At 39.7% G+C, this 16,223-nt stretch overlaps 1 protein-coding gene across 2 annotated transcripts in view; it reads right to left on the bottom strand.

The window, feature by feature from the left end:
* STX17 (syntaxin 17) overlaps positions 1-10,153 on the bottom strand; it is a 74,291-nt gene extending 64,138 nt beyond the window's left edge. The window contains exons 1-2 of one of the 2 annotated variants that reach the window (XM_045467794.1): positions 10,093-10,153; positions 1,668-1,853 (exon numbers count right to left, since the gene is read on the bottom strand). In XM_045467794.1, the coding sequence (XP_045323750.1) occupies positions 1,668-1,790 (123 nt within the window). In that variant the 5' untranslated portion in view covers positions 1,791-1,853; positions 10,093-10,153. The other variant, XM_045467795.1, reaches the window with a different exon arrangement.
* Between the last annotated feature and the right edge of the window lie 6,070 nt (positions 10,154-16,223).

Here is a 16,223-nt window from a genome sequence, read left to right as displayed (position 1 = left end):
CTTCATATTCTTGGCACTTATTATCTATACTTTTTAAAAAGATTTAAATACTAGGAAGACAGATGGTATCTACTGGGGAAAAAAACTGACACTCTTCTTAGTTGTATAATGTGCTCAGGTGAGGGTGATAAATATTGTTTACACTGAAAGGCTTAATGACCACTTCCACACCGCCCCCCACCACAAAAAATTAACACAAAGTGACACAGCTTAAAATGCGTGGTGGGGGAGGGGCACCTGGGTGGCTCAGTCAGTTGAGCTACGGACTTCGGCTCAGGTCATCATTTTACAGTTGGTGAGTTGAAACCCCACACAGGGCTCTGTGCTGTCAGTGCAGGGCCCACTTCAGATCCTCTGTCCCCTTGTCTCTCTGTTCCTCCCCTGCTCTCTGTCTCTCAAAAAAAAAAACATTCAAAAAAATAAATAAGTAAGGGCACCTGGGTGGTTCAGTTGGTTAAGCATCCAACTTTGGCTCAGGTCATGATCTTGAGGTTCATGGATTCCAGACTCATATCCGGCTGTGTGCTGACAGCTCAGAGCCTGGAGCCTGCTTCGGATTCTGTGTCTCCCTCTCTCTCTGCCCCTCCCCCACTCGTGCTCTGTCTGTCTCTCTCTCTCTCTCTCTCTCTCAAAAATAAACATTAGAAAACAAATTAAAAAGATAAGCTAAAAAATAAAAATTAAAAATAAAAAAATTTACACTGGGAGAGATCATTTTTAAGGAGCAAATCCCACTGACCTGTCCTATAGCAAATGAAACCACATAAACTGCCAAACAACGCTCAGTACTCAGTAAACCTGATGCTCCCATGAATGCCACAACTCTTCCACCAGACACTGACCTGTCCAGGTTCTATGCAACCTTCACCACAGTCCCTGAGACTGGTGCTTCCCTCTACCTATTTCCTAAACTGATCTCTAGGTGCTATTTCTTTTTTTTAAAAAAAAAAATTTTTTTTTTTTCAATGTTTATTTATTTTTGGGACAGAGAGAGACAGAGCATGAATGGGGGAGGGGCAGAGAGAGAGGGAGACACAGAATCGGAAACAGGCTCCAGGCTCTGAGCCATCAGCCCAGAGCCTGACGCGGGGCTCGAACTCACGGACCGCGAGATCGTGACCTGGCTGAAGTCGGACGCTCAACCGACTGCGCCACCCAGGCGCCCCTCTAGGTGCTATTTCTTAATTTGGGGCTTTCCTCAATGGGAAGAAGTCAATTTGGGAAATTCCCTCATATCACACAATGATTTACCTCTTTATGTTACATGCACCTAAAGAGGATAGGAGTTACTGATAGACCCCAAAGTTCAAAAAACTTGCCATAAGGTGAATGAAATTAAGGCAGGCCCCTTAGCCAAAGTTCACTGTCTTTACATTATGGTACACTATCAAACAATTTGTTGTATGTTAATTATTAACTACTTAATATGTCAGCATGTACAACTTAAAAGGCATAGTTTCTATTCTAATATTCCTCCCTAAAAAATGAAGAATATGAGAGGTATATTTGTAAAACAAAACCCAGATGAAAAAATGAATATTGTTAAATCAATAGGAGATGGATATTTTAGCAAAGCCTCTTATCTAATATTCTAAATTTAGCTGAAATGCACAAGTATAAATCAGAATATGTAACTGTTTCTCGTGGCAGAAAATGAAAAAACTCACCTTTTCAATATTTATCTGGTGTTTTCTTAGCCTCTCCAGGTCTGTTGGGATTACTATCTTAATGAATTTCTGGATAGCTGGTTCAAGACGGCGTAATTTCACTTTTTCTTCATCTTCAGACATTCTAGAAAAATGTTATGTCACTTCTACTTGCAGCAACTGTCTTCCCCACTCACATGGAAAAACCTAAAAGGGAAATATTTAAGAATGTTTTTAATCAGTTTCTATTATTTTCAAAAGCCAACAACTAGGTAATTTTATGATTTATTCTAAATATATATTCAACTTAGTTCTGAACTTGAATGACTTGTTTTTTCTTGAAGAAATCTTTTATTTTAGGGGCACCTGGGTAGCTCAGTTGGTTCAGCGACCAACTCTTGATTTCAATTCAAGTCATAATGTCACAGTTCATGAGATCAAGCCCCGCACTGGGCTGTGCGCTGACAGCATAGAGCTTGCTTGGGATTCTTGCTCTGTGTCTCTCTCTGCCCCTCCCCTGCTCATGCTCTCTTTCTCTCTCTTCAAAATAAGTAAACTTAAAAAAATTTTTATTTTGAAACTCTCTTCTCTCCACAAAAGTAATGTATATTCACTTTAAGAGAATATGAAAAAGAAAAAATACAAAAAAGAGAATAAAGTAAAATCAATCAGGGGCGCCTGGGTGGCTCAGTTAAGCATCCGACTTTAGCTCAGGTCATGATCTTGCAGTTCATGGGTTCAAGCCCATGTCGGGCTCTGTGCTGACAACTCAGAGCCTGGAGCCTGCCTCAGGTTCTGTGTCTCCCTCTCTCTGCCCTTCCCCTGCTCATGCTCTGTCTCTCAAAAATACATAAAGATTTTTTAAAATTTTTAAATAAAATAAAATCAATCATTTCCTCACCCATAGTTAACTAAGCTTTCCATTTTCTTTCTCCCGTTCTTTCCATTTTTTTATTTTTTAATGTTTTTATTTATTTTTGAGACAGAGAGACAGAGCATGAGCAGGGGAGGGGCAGAGAGAGAGGGAGACACAGAATCTGAAGCAGGCTCCAGGCTCCGAGCTGTCAGCACAGAGCCCAACGTGGGGCTCAAACTCACAGAGTGAGTAAGATCGTGACCTGAGCCGAGGTCGGAAGCTGAACCGACTGAGCCACCCAGGTGCCCCTCTTTCCATTTTGATGTCTGTTTTTTTCCATATAAGAATGTATATGCTTAAATACCTTTTTTTAAAAAAAGCTATGAATTTACTGCCAAGTTTTCATTTCCCAGTATATCTTGCACAAGACTAACCTTTTTAAAAAAAGATGTCAAATGGCAAATTAGAAAAAAATTCATAACATTTCTGCTTGTATCAAACTTCATTTCTTTTTTTTAAAAAAATGTTTGTTTATTTACTTATTCTAAGAGAGAGAGTGGGGCCAAAATCAAGAGTCATGACCTAGGCCAAAATCAAGAGTCAGCCTTAACCAACTGAGCCACCCAGGGGCCCCCAAACTCCATTTCTAACCTCGTCATAATGTAACTATGTAATTACATACTTTAAATATAACATCATATGCAACTCTTTTTTCATTGAATTCCTTTAAACTGCCTCTTCCCTTTCTTACAATGTAGACAATGATGAGCATTGTCTACAACCAATACAAATAGCCAGTAACAGAGCTGGAATAAGAAAGAATTCCTGAGAGTACTATCAAATGTTCTTTCTAATTCACCAGTAGTCTTCTACCAGTGTTGCAGAATGTCAAAGGGTATACTTTTGGCCCCAGAATAGGTGAGGGCAGAGGCTGGCAAGTGAGCAGGCTCCAGGATCCCATGCCTGCTTCAACTGGAGAAAATTTACTTATATATATTTCATAAATTTGAGCTTATTAGATTTTACATCAGTAAAGGACTCCACAGCTTAACTAAACTTGAGAACCACTGTTGTGCAACCTTGCTTTCATGCCATCTCATTAGCCCACAACCTCTCCTATATTTAAAAAAATTTTAAGCTATGTTAATCCCAATGGGTTAAGGTGTCTTAAACCAGGGTCCATTATCGACAGAGGTTCCCAAATATACTTTATGGAGTCCCTGAATCTTTATGAATAATTATTAATGTATTTTTTAGTTATTTCAGAGGACAGAGTCCATTGTTTTATGATATTAAAAAAAAAGAGATCACTCCAGAAGCATTAAGAACTATGAATAATGTTGTTTCTCTCCTTTCCTTCACAGTTGAAAATCCTGAAGTGTTGGTTATATAGACTATCTCATCGACTTAGTAACTTGGTTTTTATGTCTAAGCTTGAAAGCAAAAAAAGGAAAATCTCCACACATCAAAAATAAAGAGAGTTCAACAGCTACAGTAGTTAAGTGGGAATTGGAGATATACAGATAAGTTCATTGCCAAAAGAGTCCACAGAGCCAACAGGAAAATTCATAGCTAAGGGACTAGACATAATAATCTAAAAAGGAAATTAAAGGGCATCTGGGTGGCTCAGTCAGTTAAGTAGCCCACTCCTGATTTCAGCTCAGGTCATGATCTCACAGTTCAAGAGTTTGAACCCCACATCGGGTTCTGCACTCACTGCACAAAGCCTGCTTTGGATACTCTGTCTCCCTCTTTCTGTCCCGCCCCCGCTCTCTTGCTCTCTCTCTTTCTCAAAATAAACATTAATTTTTTTTTAAAGAAAATTAAAATAGCTACAGTTAAAAATATTCAAAGATACAAAGGAAGGAATAAAATATTTTTACAAGTTAGGTAATACTATGAGATCATATCAGGCTAACCTGAAAAACCAAGTACAAATTTGAAAAATAAAAACCTAAAATTAGGTTAAATAGTAAACTATGTAGCTGAAGAGAGAATTATTGATTGGAAAATATCAGTCAGAGGAATAAAGAGATGGAAAACATAAAAGATAAAATGAGAAGCTCAGTAACAAATAGGAGTCCCATAAAGGAAAAATAAAGAAAGTGGTGAAAATATTATTCAAAGCGAATATGCTGAAAGAAAACAAAAAGAGGGAATATGTTGAGAATTAAGATGCAAAACCTCAAACTGAAAATGTACATAAGCCCCAAGAAGCATAAATTAAAAAAAAAAAAAAAAAATTGCCCCTTCCTCGCTCGCTCACTCTCTTAAAATAAAAAAATAATTTTTTTTTTTAAAAAAAGAACTACTAAAAGGCACACTTTAATAATAAACCTAAAGGAGATGAATGGTGAGGAGCTATGATTATAATAAAGTATACTGTTACTGGGTGGATAAATGAATGAATGAAAGAAAAAAGGATTTATTTTGAATAATAAAAATCTTTGCATGTAAATTATTATTTTTCTATAATGCATCTTTTATAGAAGCATAGTGTTACATTACATAGATGCTCCATAATTTAATCATCTGTTGCTGGCTACTTAGGTTGTTCCAATTTTCCACTATTGTAAACTACACAACAGCATAAGTACCCTTCTTACACATAAATCCATACTACCATCTATGATGGTTCTTCAAAATAACTAGAAATAGAATATGTGCACAAATTTTTTTTAAGTTTTGATACCACATGTCCCAAAGGTTGTGCCTATTTACATTCCCATTAGCAACATATCAAAATGCCCATTTATCCATATTCCCACCAATACATGGTATGGTTCTCCTTAGACATTCAAAAATGGTAGGATTCATTTATTAGCCATTTGCACTCTTATGAATTGCCTACTAGTGCTATGTATCTATTTTACTACAGGGGATGTCTTTTTCTTATTATATTTAACATATAATAGACTCATAAATTATCAATTATTTGTCTCACAATGTTCCCAGTTTATCACATTGCTTGTGTTTTTTTCTACCATGCAGATTATATACTATAGGAAGAAATCTTTACATCTACCACCATTCCTATTTTCTTACCATACCTGATACTCAATATATGCTGATGGAATAAAATATTTTTTCACATGTCTCTTCTTCACCATTTCTAGTTCCATCACTCCAACAATGCAATATGCATAGCACCTTACAAGTGTCTTAACTGGCCTGCCTTTAAACTCTTTCCCCTCTTACAGGTTTTTCCTCAGACTATCACCAATTAATAGAACTCAAACACCAACTGCAACATGCTACTCCTCTGAACAAAAAATTCCAAGAGTTCCCTATTATTTGAACAAAAAAATACAATGTTCATAAGAAGATAAACCCAATCTAAGTATTATCACCCAACCTCTACTTTTGGCATTGCAGTGATGCTCCCTCTGTCTAGATGTTCTTTTATATTCCACCTGCCTCTAAAATTTATGTATCATTTGATACACAACTCTAATGTTTCTGCTTTCCCTTCCACTAACCAGCTTATGGTGTACATAACAACCCTAATTATTAAATATTTGACTTGTTGGCACTGTTCCCCGATGCTATGATGTTTTTTTTTTTTCAGTTCCAAAAGTGATATTTCCAGGTTAGAGTTGTGCATGATTCTACCCTCAGCTTTCTGTGTCCAAGGAAAATCTGGTGCCTTATTAAAGCCATCTATCAGGGAAGACATTCTGCCCCAAGAACCTCCCGAGAGACTTTTCTAACTCTTGGTCTCCCTCTGGCCAGTCTTTTTTTCCTTCTCGCCACCATTTCCATTTTTATAAAATTATAATAAAATGCTTATATAACACTAAAATGAGAATACAGTATAAACTTGGTTTGCAAGCACAATGCATTCCAGAAACATGCTTGGAGTCCAAAGCACTCCTATCAAAGCAAATTTCAAGAAACATTGGCTCAGTTGTGATCATGTGACATTCGGCACCATGTAGAAGTACTACTCCTATGGCAAAACACCAATCATTTATCAAGTCAACATTTGTTAGAAATGTTTGCTCATCTTGCAGAACACTCGCAGACCAAGTTACTTGCAATCCAAGGTTTTACTGTATAACATTCAAATAATTGCATAAATCATGATGTTACTAAAACAGAAAGTTGTCCAGCAGTGGCTCCAATCATAAAATAGCTCAAATAATCTTTGTAAGCTGTTAAAGGAAGGTCTTCATCCAATATACAAAATGTGGGTTTATTTTTTATTTTTATTTTATCTCTACGCTCAATGTGGGGCTCAAACTCACAACCCCGAGATCAAGAGTCACAGGCTCTACCAACGAAGCCAGCCAGGTACCCCCAAAATGTGGTTTTAAAATATAATTGAATAACAGGTAAAGTGTATTTCAACATTTCTTGATGATCTCACAGTTCATGAGTTCAAGTCCCACATCTGGCTCTCTGCTGTCAGCACAGAGCCCACTTGGCATCCTCGGTACCTCCCTCCTCCCTGCCCCCCCCCGGCTTGCTCTCTCTCTCTCTCAAAAGTAAACACGCGGGATGTTTGGGTGGCTCAGTTAGTAGGGTGTCTGACTTTGGCTCAGGTCATGATCTTGTGGTTCTGTGGGTTCAGCCCCACATCAGGCTCTCTCCTGTCAACATGGAGCCCACTTCAGATCCTCTGTCTCCCTCTCTGCCCTTCCCTTGATCATACATGGCTCTCTCTCTCTCTCTGAAAAATAAACAAACAATAAAATAAACACTAAAAATACATTTAAAAAATTGGAACGTATTTCCAATTAAGCCACAAAAATAAAAAATACATTTACATTCACATCACAACTGTGTAAAATATGCCTATAAGAGAGACAAAACACACAAAAATGCCTAACCTCCTGAACTTCTGTACAGTTGATTTCCTTGTAACATTTTTTAAAAAATGTAATGAAATATTTGGGGTGATAGAATTGTTCTGTATCATGAAGGTGGTGGTAGATATATAATTACATGCATTTGTCAAATTTCACAGAACTATACACTACAAAGAATGAAACTTTGAAAATTAAAAAAAGAACACAAAATGTGGAGGAACACAAAATGGAACACATGCTATAAAAAAACAAAACTATTACCAACGAATAGCATAACCACACTGAAAGAAGTGGGGGAAGAAAATAATCTAGGTAACTGGACAACAATTTTTTTTAAGTTTTATTTATTTATTTATTTATTTATTTATTTGAGACAGAGAAAGAGAGAGAGAGAGAGAGAGAGAGAATCCCAAGCAGGCTCTGTGCTGCCAGTGCAGAGCCTTACGCAGTGCTCGATCCCACAAACTATGAGATCATGACCTGAGCAGAAATCAAGAGTCGGATGCTTAACCAACTGAGCTACCCAGCTGCCCATGGAAAAATATATTTTAAGAGGATACTAAAAGGCTGAAGACAAAAAGAACTACACACAACTATACTGTATGCTAATCAGCAAATTTGTTTTTTTATAGGAGTATGAGTAAGAAATCCTGAAAATCCTTGATGTGTATACTAGGACTGAACAAAGAAGAGAATATTTTGTAGAACATGAAAGACACATGTCTGTCAAAGAAAGAATAGGGGCGCCTGGGCAGCTCAGTTGGCTGAGCATCCTACTTCAGCTCAGGTCATGATCCCCCAGTTTGTGAGTTTGAGCCCCACGTCGGGCTCTGTGCTAATGGCTCAGAGCCTGGATCCTGCTTCCGATTCTGTGTCTCCCTCTCTCTCTGCCCCTCCCCTGCTCATACTCTGTCTCTCTCTCAAAAATAAGTAAATATTTTTAAAAACGCTTTAAAAAAATCACAGTAATAATCAATGAAGGCAACTTCCATCAATGGATGGTAAAGTCAGCAAGTGAAAAGTCTGAGGAGAAACAAGATACCTGCATAGTTTAGAAACTTTCCCATTACAAGGGAAAAGTAGTAAATTTACGTTAGAGAATCATAGCAGTCACCATCTTAACCAAGTGATCAATAATATCAAAAGCAGTGTCTCATAACATGAACCTCTCATATGAGGAACTGAGAAGGTACACCCACTTCCACGGCATCAACAAAAAATGCACAGCTGTAATCTAATCATAAGAATATATCAGACAAAATTCAATTGAGGGACACTACAAAATAACTGACCAGGATTTTTCAAAAGTATCAAGATGTGGAAAAACAAGAAAAGACTAATGAGCCACTCTGATTAAAAGCAATGTGGGATCTTATACTGGATCCCAGAACAGAAACAAAGTCCATTAGTATAAAAAAATTATGAAATCTGAAAAAAAAAAAAAAGTGGTAGTTTGGTTAACAGAATTGTACTAATGATAACTTTTAAAATTTTGATTACTGTATTATAATTATATAAGGTGTTAACATTTTTTTTAAAAAAGTTGTAAAGAACTTTTTATTTATTTATTTATTTAAAAAAAAATTTTTTTTTAAGAGACCACAAGCGGGGTAGGTGCAGAGAGGTGGGGTGGGGGTAGAGGGACAAAGGATCCTAAGCTGGCTCTGTGCTAACAGCAGAGAGCCCCATGCGAGGGCTCGAACTCACTAACCCTGAGACCACGACCTGAGGCTCAACTGACTGAGCCGCCCAGGCGCCCTGAAAACTCTATTCTTTTGAAACTTCTAATTGTAAAATTATTTCAAAATAAAGAGACTTTTAAAAAAATCTATTAACTGATGTTTCACATGGGTCAACTGACATTTATAAGTCAAGAGCTGCCCTAATACTTGTGGAGGCGGGGGTGCCAGGTGCTCTGCAACCGATCCTTGGGTGCTTACAACTATTATTACCTGCGTACCCTTAACACTCAGGTTTCCCGTGAGGAAAGAGTACTGGGAGATTCACTAAATTACTTAAGAGGTTATTTAAAAGTGAAACAGCCCCAATTATCAAAAAAACTCCAAACTGCCGGCAACCTTCCGCCCCCCAAAAGCGATGAACACCGTCCTAGAGATCCCACAGGTCTTCCCACTGGTGGCCCCGAATGTTCTCAGGCACGTCCCCCCGAGACGGGGCAGTGACTTGGGAAAGAAAAGTCATGGCCCCAAGTCCTCCCATATGGTCTCTTCTCTAAGCCCTCTGATTCTGAATTTATAAAGGAGGGAGTGAGGTGCGGGACCTTCCAGAACCACCTTCCGATGTGGCTGACAGGAGGCTCCGATTTCTGGCTCCCCAGTCCTCCCCTCATTGCCCCCGAGCCTGGAGTCGCCTCTCGCTCGCTGTGTCGCCCCCGGCACCCCTGGGCCACAAACACCAGACGCCGCCACCTGGGAACAGATGCACGAGCGGTCTCGGGACCAAGGCGCCGGCGACCCTGCGACCCTGACGACCTAGGGCCCACACTGCGTCACGGGCAGATCAGGCGCAGGAAACTTTCCCACCCCGCGACCCCGGGAGGCCGCCAAGCTCGCCCTGTCGGCCGCCTCCCAACACCCGCTTCGAAGAGAGCTTCCAAAAACGAAACCGCCACTTCGTGGAGCCAGGAGGACCCCCAAAGCGCTTGCACTCCGGACCTGATGCCGGGCTTCCCACCCGGCGCCTCTCGCGCGCGCGCGGGTTCAGCGCCCAGCCGGTCAGGGCCTGACGCCCCCGAAGCAGCCTCCCGCAAACCCCTTACCTCCCGCCGGGGCGCTCGAGGCCGGTTGGTGTGCACGGCGCAGGCGCGGGCGCGACGGGGCGGGGCGTCGTGATGGGCTGGCTGGGCTGGGCCACGCCCCCTCCCGGCCCTTTTGGGCCCAGTGGGGCGTGGCAAGGTCTCTGTAGCTGCTCCCAGCCGCAGGAATGATTTAAAAGAGTGGTCTTGGTTTACGTTGGGGGTTGTAACATTGGAGCCGGAACGAGAGAACCACAGTCGTTTTTTTAGGTCTCTTTGTTGTGTTATCAGTACGAGATAATTCATACTGCACAGCCTTCTACATTTTGCAAAGTTTTTCCGTCCATTTTCCTGTTTTAACACGGATTTTGGTGGGCTAGCCGTGTGTTCTAAGCTTTTTACACATGTAGAAACTGAAGCTCCTCCGAAAGGTTGTGCCTTCTCCCACTCATCCCCAAAACCCCTGTGAGGTGGACAGGACACGGTCTTAAAAAAACTGTAACAGGGGGCGCCTGGGTGGCGCAGTCGGTTAAGCGTCCGACTTCAGCCAGGTCACGATCTCGCGCTCCGTGAGTTCGAGCCCCGCGTCAGGCTCTGGGCTGATGGCTCAGAGCCTGGAGCCTGTTTCCGATTCTGTGTCTCCCTCTCTCTCTGCCCCTCCCCCGTTCATGCTCTGTCTCTCTCTGTCCCAAAAATAAATAAACGTTGAAAAATTTAAAAAAAAAAAAAAAACTGTAACAGGCACAGAAATTGAAGCTCAGACAAGTTGTGATTCCCTTCCCCCCCAAAGCTGGTGGCGATCCTTATCCCAATTTCACAGATATGACGCTGAGGTTAAAGAGTTTTGAGTGACTCAATTCCAGTTCAGCCAGTTAGTGGCAGAGCTGGGACGCCCAACTTCGTTTCCCAATTACCCTCTCAAGCTTTTCCAGTTACCAGCTGCTACCAATGACCACGCAGATGGCTGGCTTTGAAGCCTGTCCGGGTCACATGCTCTGACTTCCAGACCCCGCCTCTTTTATGTGTTTGTGAATGTTCAGATGACTTGTTTAGAATGTATCCGCTGATAATTTCCTTAGAAGACATAAGGATGTTCAAGCCACAGCTCAGGAAACTCAGGTCTTACCGTCTTCCAGAGGAGTGGGAGTAGAGGTAGAATTTGTAGACAAAGGAAGATTAGGGGCCAGTGAGAAAGCCTTGAACTAAACTAGAACAAAAAAAACTAAGCAATTTAGAGATTCTTTGTGGGTATAATGAATTCTGATGTTTGTTTGCTTTACTCTAGGAATGAAAGGCTTATAAAATTTTAATTCTAAGGAGAAATATTAAAGTATTAAGCAATGCCATGGGAAAATGTTTTTCCAGCAAGGGTCAATTAAACAAGATCTTTTGAAGTAAACGTCGTTCAAAACAAAATAAGTCCTGAAAACCAACCTCAACCAGGGTAGGGAGATGTGGCATTCAAGGATTCTGTATTTGAAACTTATGGGTTATTTTATGTATGTTTGCTAGAACATAGGTGTGTCAAGGTAGCAGGATAAAGCTTTTTAATCTAACAGCTTGTTAGTTTGATTTATAATCTCTAAAAATTTAAACATACAGTGTGTGGAATTCTTTGTGTTCATTTAAAAGACTAAGAAAGTAATATATATTCACGATATGAACTAAGAAATCATTTTTTTAGTATCATAGAGCAAGTATATGGAGAACCTGAGAATCAGATTTGGGGTAACAATATAGACTTCTGAGGTTATCTTCCCAGCCCAGTCCTTTCCTGGGAACTGCCTCTCCACCCCACCCCCACAGATCTACAAGCTGTCACTTATGAGCCTCTGGTAGCCATTTTGTACAAGCCTGAACCCATGCCCCTGACCATAGTGAATTGTTCTAGGAGCAGACATCTGACTCAAGCTGGAGCAGTAAGATACCTTTCCCAGGAATTTGGGTTTGGGACTAGGATTCTAGCCTCAGTCTGACTGGTTTCTAGAAAGGAGAAGATGCTCACAGCAGAGCTCCTGGTGGCTGTGTTTTTCACTCTATAGACTGGTGAATCAGAGGAAGCCATGATGCTCTTAGATACCATTTGTAATTGTGGAGAAATGAGTATAGGTATGTCCCAGTTAGTGGTATTAAAAAAAAAAGTTTTTTTGCTTTTTGGTTTTTGTTTTTGTTTGTTTTTTCTCAAACCATGAATTATTGAAACATCTGTTGCAGTTTTGAATGCGTTCTATTTCTTTGTGCATTCTACATTCCAATATCGTTTATGATACCAATATCATTTGGAACTGAGACAAAGAAAGGTTAAAAATAAAATAATAGTAGTTACCTTTGGGATGGCATTAACTGGGAGAGGGCATAAAGTAGCTTTCTGAAGTACTGGAAATGTTCTATATATTGACACGGTGTGACTACATATGTGAAAATTCATCAAGCTGTACACCTAAGATCTATGTACTTTATGTAAGTTATCCCATAATAAAAAAGGAAAATAAAGAGCTAGCAAGTCTTGATATAAAACAAACAAAACCTCTTAGTAAACAAGGAAATCTATACTTTCTTAATATTATTTCTATTACCTCTCTGAGATAGTGGTGAATTAGCAACAGTAATCTCTACCCTTGTTAAAGCTGTTCATCCCTTTGAAAAGAAAATAAAAAGCCATGAAAGAGATAGAGAGGGGAGGGAGGTGAAAGTGTCTAGATGTACAAAAAAGAAACAGAGTTTGGAGCACTTTCAAATCCCTCGTTCCAGGTGACTTTACTTTCTGTTTTACTGTCACCTGCCACTCCTGCCCCCCCCCCCCCACCATCACCAGTCTGTTCGCTAGTCTATAATGTGTATTTTAGTTATAGAGACCTTGTATCAAACCAAAAGGAGTAAACTCTGCAGGCAAACAGTAACTCTGGAATTCACTCATCAACTATTCACCATTTAGAAAATTGATAATCATTTTACATGTAGAATATCTTAAATGCCCAGACATCTGCCTAGAAACTTCCCTACCCCACTTTTTGTTCTTTTAAAATTACCTTAATTATTCTCAAAACTTGATGTGCCCAAGAATTATTGCATAAGGTAGTATTCATAAAACCACGCTTAATGGACCTTGTGGGCAATTTAAACAATTTTCAAGGGTAATTTTGACTCTAATTTTTGCTTTATTCACTGACTTTCATTCTTCATAGCCATACCCCTCTTTATCCAACCCACTCACCCTCCAAAGATGCAAATTTACATTTGCAATGAAAACTCAGTAAACATACTTAGCATTAGAATCATATTAAATGTTATTTAAACTTCAGCAATTTGCAAGGCACCTTGAATTTTATGGTACCTTACTTAATTATTATCATGAATGTCAGTTAATATCACACGGTAGATACACAGACAAGCAAATTGACACATATTCTGCATGGACCCAACCTTGCTTTCTGTCTCTCATTACTCCCCTTCACACATCCTGTGTTCTAACCAAATTAAACTCCTCAGTATTCTTCATCCCAGTCCTTTCCGCAGTCCTACACTGTGCCTTTCACCGGAGGTATTCTCCACCAATCGCCCCTCCCTCTTTGCACATCCAAATCCAACTCATCTTTCCATGTTCATCCCAAATGTGACCCCTCTCAATATTTCTAGAATTTTTATTTTTATTTATTTTTTATAAGACTACTTTTTTAAAAGTTTATTTATTTTAAGAGCAAGAGAGAGAAAGAACAGAGGAGGGGCAGAGAGAAAGCGAGAGAGAGACAGAATCCCAAGTAGGCTCTGCACTGTCAGCACAGAGCCTGATGCAGGGCGTGATCTCACACATGACCTAAGCCAAAATCAAGAGTTGGACTGAGCCACCCAGGTGCCCCTAGAATTTTTAGATTTAATGCCTGCTTCCTCCAAATATCTACCTTATAATCTGATCCTTTTTTTTTTTTGACACATCACTGTCTACCTTTTATTACAGTAATTTAGTATGTATCTTGTTACCACCTCCAATGCTTTTCAACCTTTTCCTTATTGTGGCACAAATAGAAAATGGTATTTATAAAGCAAAAATAAGAAAGTTGCTCTTAGCTTCTGCCACTGGCCCAGCTGCAGTGGGAGCTGGGGAAGTTAATGCCTCTACACACCTAAAACACATTTAAGCACAGGGGGTGAGAAGTTGTCTTGTACCATTCCATGTTAGGACATAAGCTCCCTGATTCCACATTTGAGTGAAATCATTTGGTATTTGTCTTTCTCAGTCTGATTTATTTCACTTAGCATAATACCCTCTAGGTCCAAAACAAATGAATGAACAAACAAAGCAAAAGCAGACCTACAAATAGAGAACAAACTGACATTAGCCAGAGGGAAGGGGAAGGTGGAGGAATGGGCAAAATGGGTGAAAAGAAATGTGAGATATAGCTTCTAGTTATGGAATGAGTAGGTCACTGGGATAAGAAGCATAGCATAGGGAATATAGTCAGTGATATTATAACAGTGTTGTGTGGTAATAGATGGTTACTACACTGTGGTGAGCAAAGCATAATCTATAGAGATGTTGAATCACTATGTTGTACACCTGAAACTAATATAGCATTGTGTTTTGTGTAATGTAACATTGTGTCAACAATATTCAAATTAAAAATTTTTTGTAATTTTTTAAATTTTTTAAATATTTATTTTTGAGGAAGAGAGAGAGACACAATGCAAGCAGGGGAGGGGCAGAGAGAGGGAGACACAGAATCCAAAGCAGGCTTGAGGCTCTGAACTGTCAGCACAGAGCCCAATGCAGGGCTCAAACCCACGGACCGCAAGATCATGACCTGAAATAAAGTCAGAACACTTAACTGACTGAGCCACCCAGGTGCCACCAAAACAATCTTTTTTTTTTTTTTTTTTTTTTTTTTAAAGAATGTAAGCTCGCCAAGGGGAGGATCCATGTTTGCTTATCTACCCATATCTACCCATGGTATCTACCCATAGTTCCTAGTTCAATGCCTTGTACCTATAAGTGAATAATTGAATAAATAAATGACAATGCTCTTTAAGTTTGCTTTTACAGAGTTCTGAGGGCTTCCAGTTGTGTCAAGAACTTGAAAGTCATCACTCCTATCCTTAAAATAAGAACAAAGTGGAACAAACATAAACATCAGTGACTTTTCTTGGACTCATCAGAGAACTGAGGTTGCAGGGCATTTGCCTGCCAAAATCTGGAGAGAGACAGGTAAGTACAGAGAATCACAGGCAACATCAGCTTACCTGGGATGGAAGCCTTGGAACATCTGAAGCTGGTAGGAACCTCTAAATGGTAACTTCAACAAAATGTTAGTAGTGACATGTGGACTTGTGTGACAGTGAGAAACTCCTGGGGGCTGCAGTCTTTGGGGAAACCAATACTTTCATGGGTTTTACCTCTATGAACATCACCAAGTTCTAAAGGGGAAGAGAGAGCCAAGAAAAAAAAATCTTCATGTTTCTGGCAGAAGAGAGGAAAATAAATCATTTTGAAATATACCCAGGGCCTTCTACATAAGAAAGCCCTACTCTGCACAGGAAAAGACTTAGCTAGAGACATATTTATGGGAGGGGTGGGGTGGAGGGGAGGGAAGGAATGAGAAGTTACCTAGCCCCACTTCTCTTAGCCTTCAAGTCTCTCCTAAGGGGGTGGAGGGGTGGGGGAGGGGTTAAGAAACACTTGTGAAAGTCATAGCCCACCAAAAGATGAAACTTAATCATAGGACTATAGGATGTTTCCCTTCCCCGTGCTCCTCACCACCACCCTAACACTCCAATATAATAACAGTGGACTATAGTTGAAAGAACTGCAAGGTACATTCTCTATATAAGAAGTTTTTAGAAAAATCTGAAAAACAAAACTACTGGAAGAAATTGAAGCCTCTGATACCTACTGGTACAGCAGACATTAAACAGAGCTCAGTCCTAGCCAGATTAACACAAAGCCTCACACTAACTGCCTATTCACCTCAGTTCCTATTACCTGATACATTGTGTCTGGCTTTCAACAAAAAATTACAAAGCCTGTTAATAGGCAAAAAGAGAGAGACATAGTCTGAAGAGATAAAGCAAGGATCAGAACCAGACTCAGATATGACATAGATCTTGTAATTATCAGATAGGGAATTTAAAATAAGTATGATTTTTAAAAGTGTATTCATTTA

This window comes from Leopardus geoffroyi, chromosome D4, assembly GCF_018350155.1.
Source record: "Leopardus geoffroyi isolate Oge1 chromosome D4, O.geoffroyi_Oge1_pat1.0, whole genome shotgun sequence".
Lineage (NCBI taxonomy): Eukaryota > Metazoa > Chordata > Mammalia > Carnivora > Felidae > Leopardus > Leopardus geoffroyi.
The sequence above is the reverse complement of the archived record's forward strand: the minus strand, read 5'-3'. Positions and strand labels throughout refer to the sequence as shown.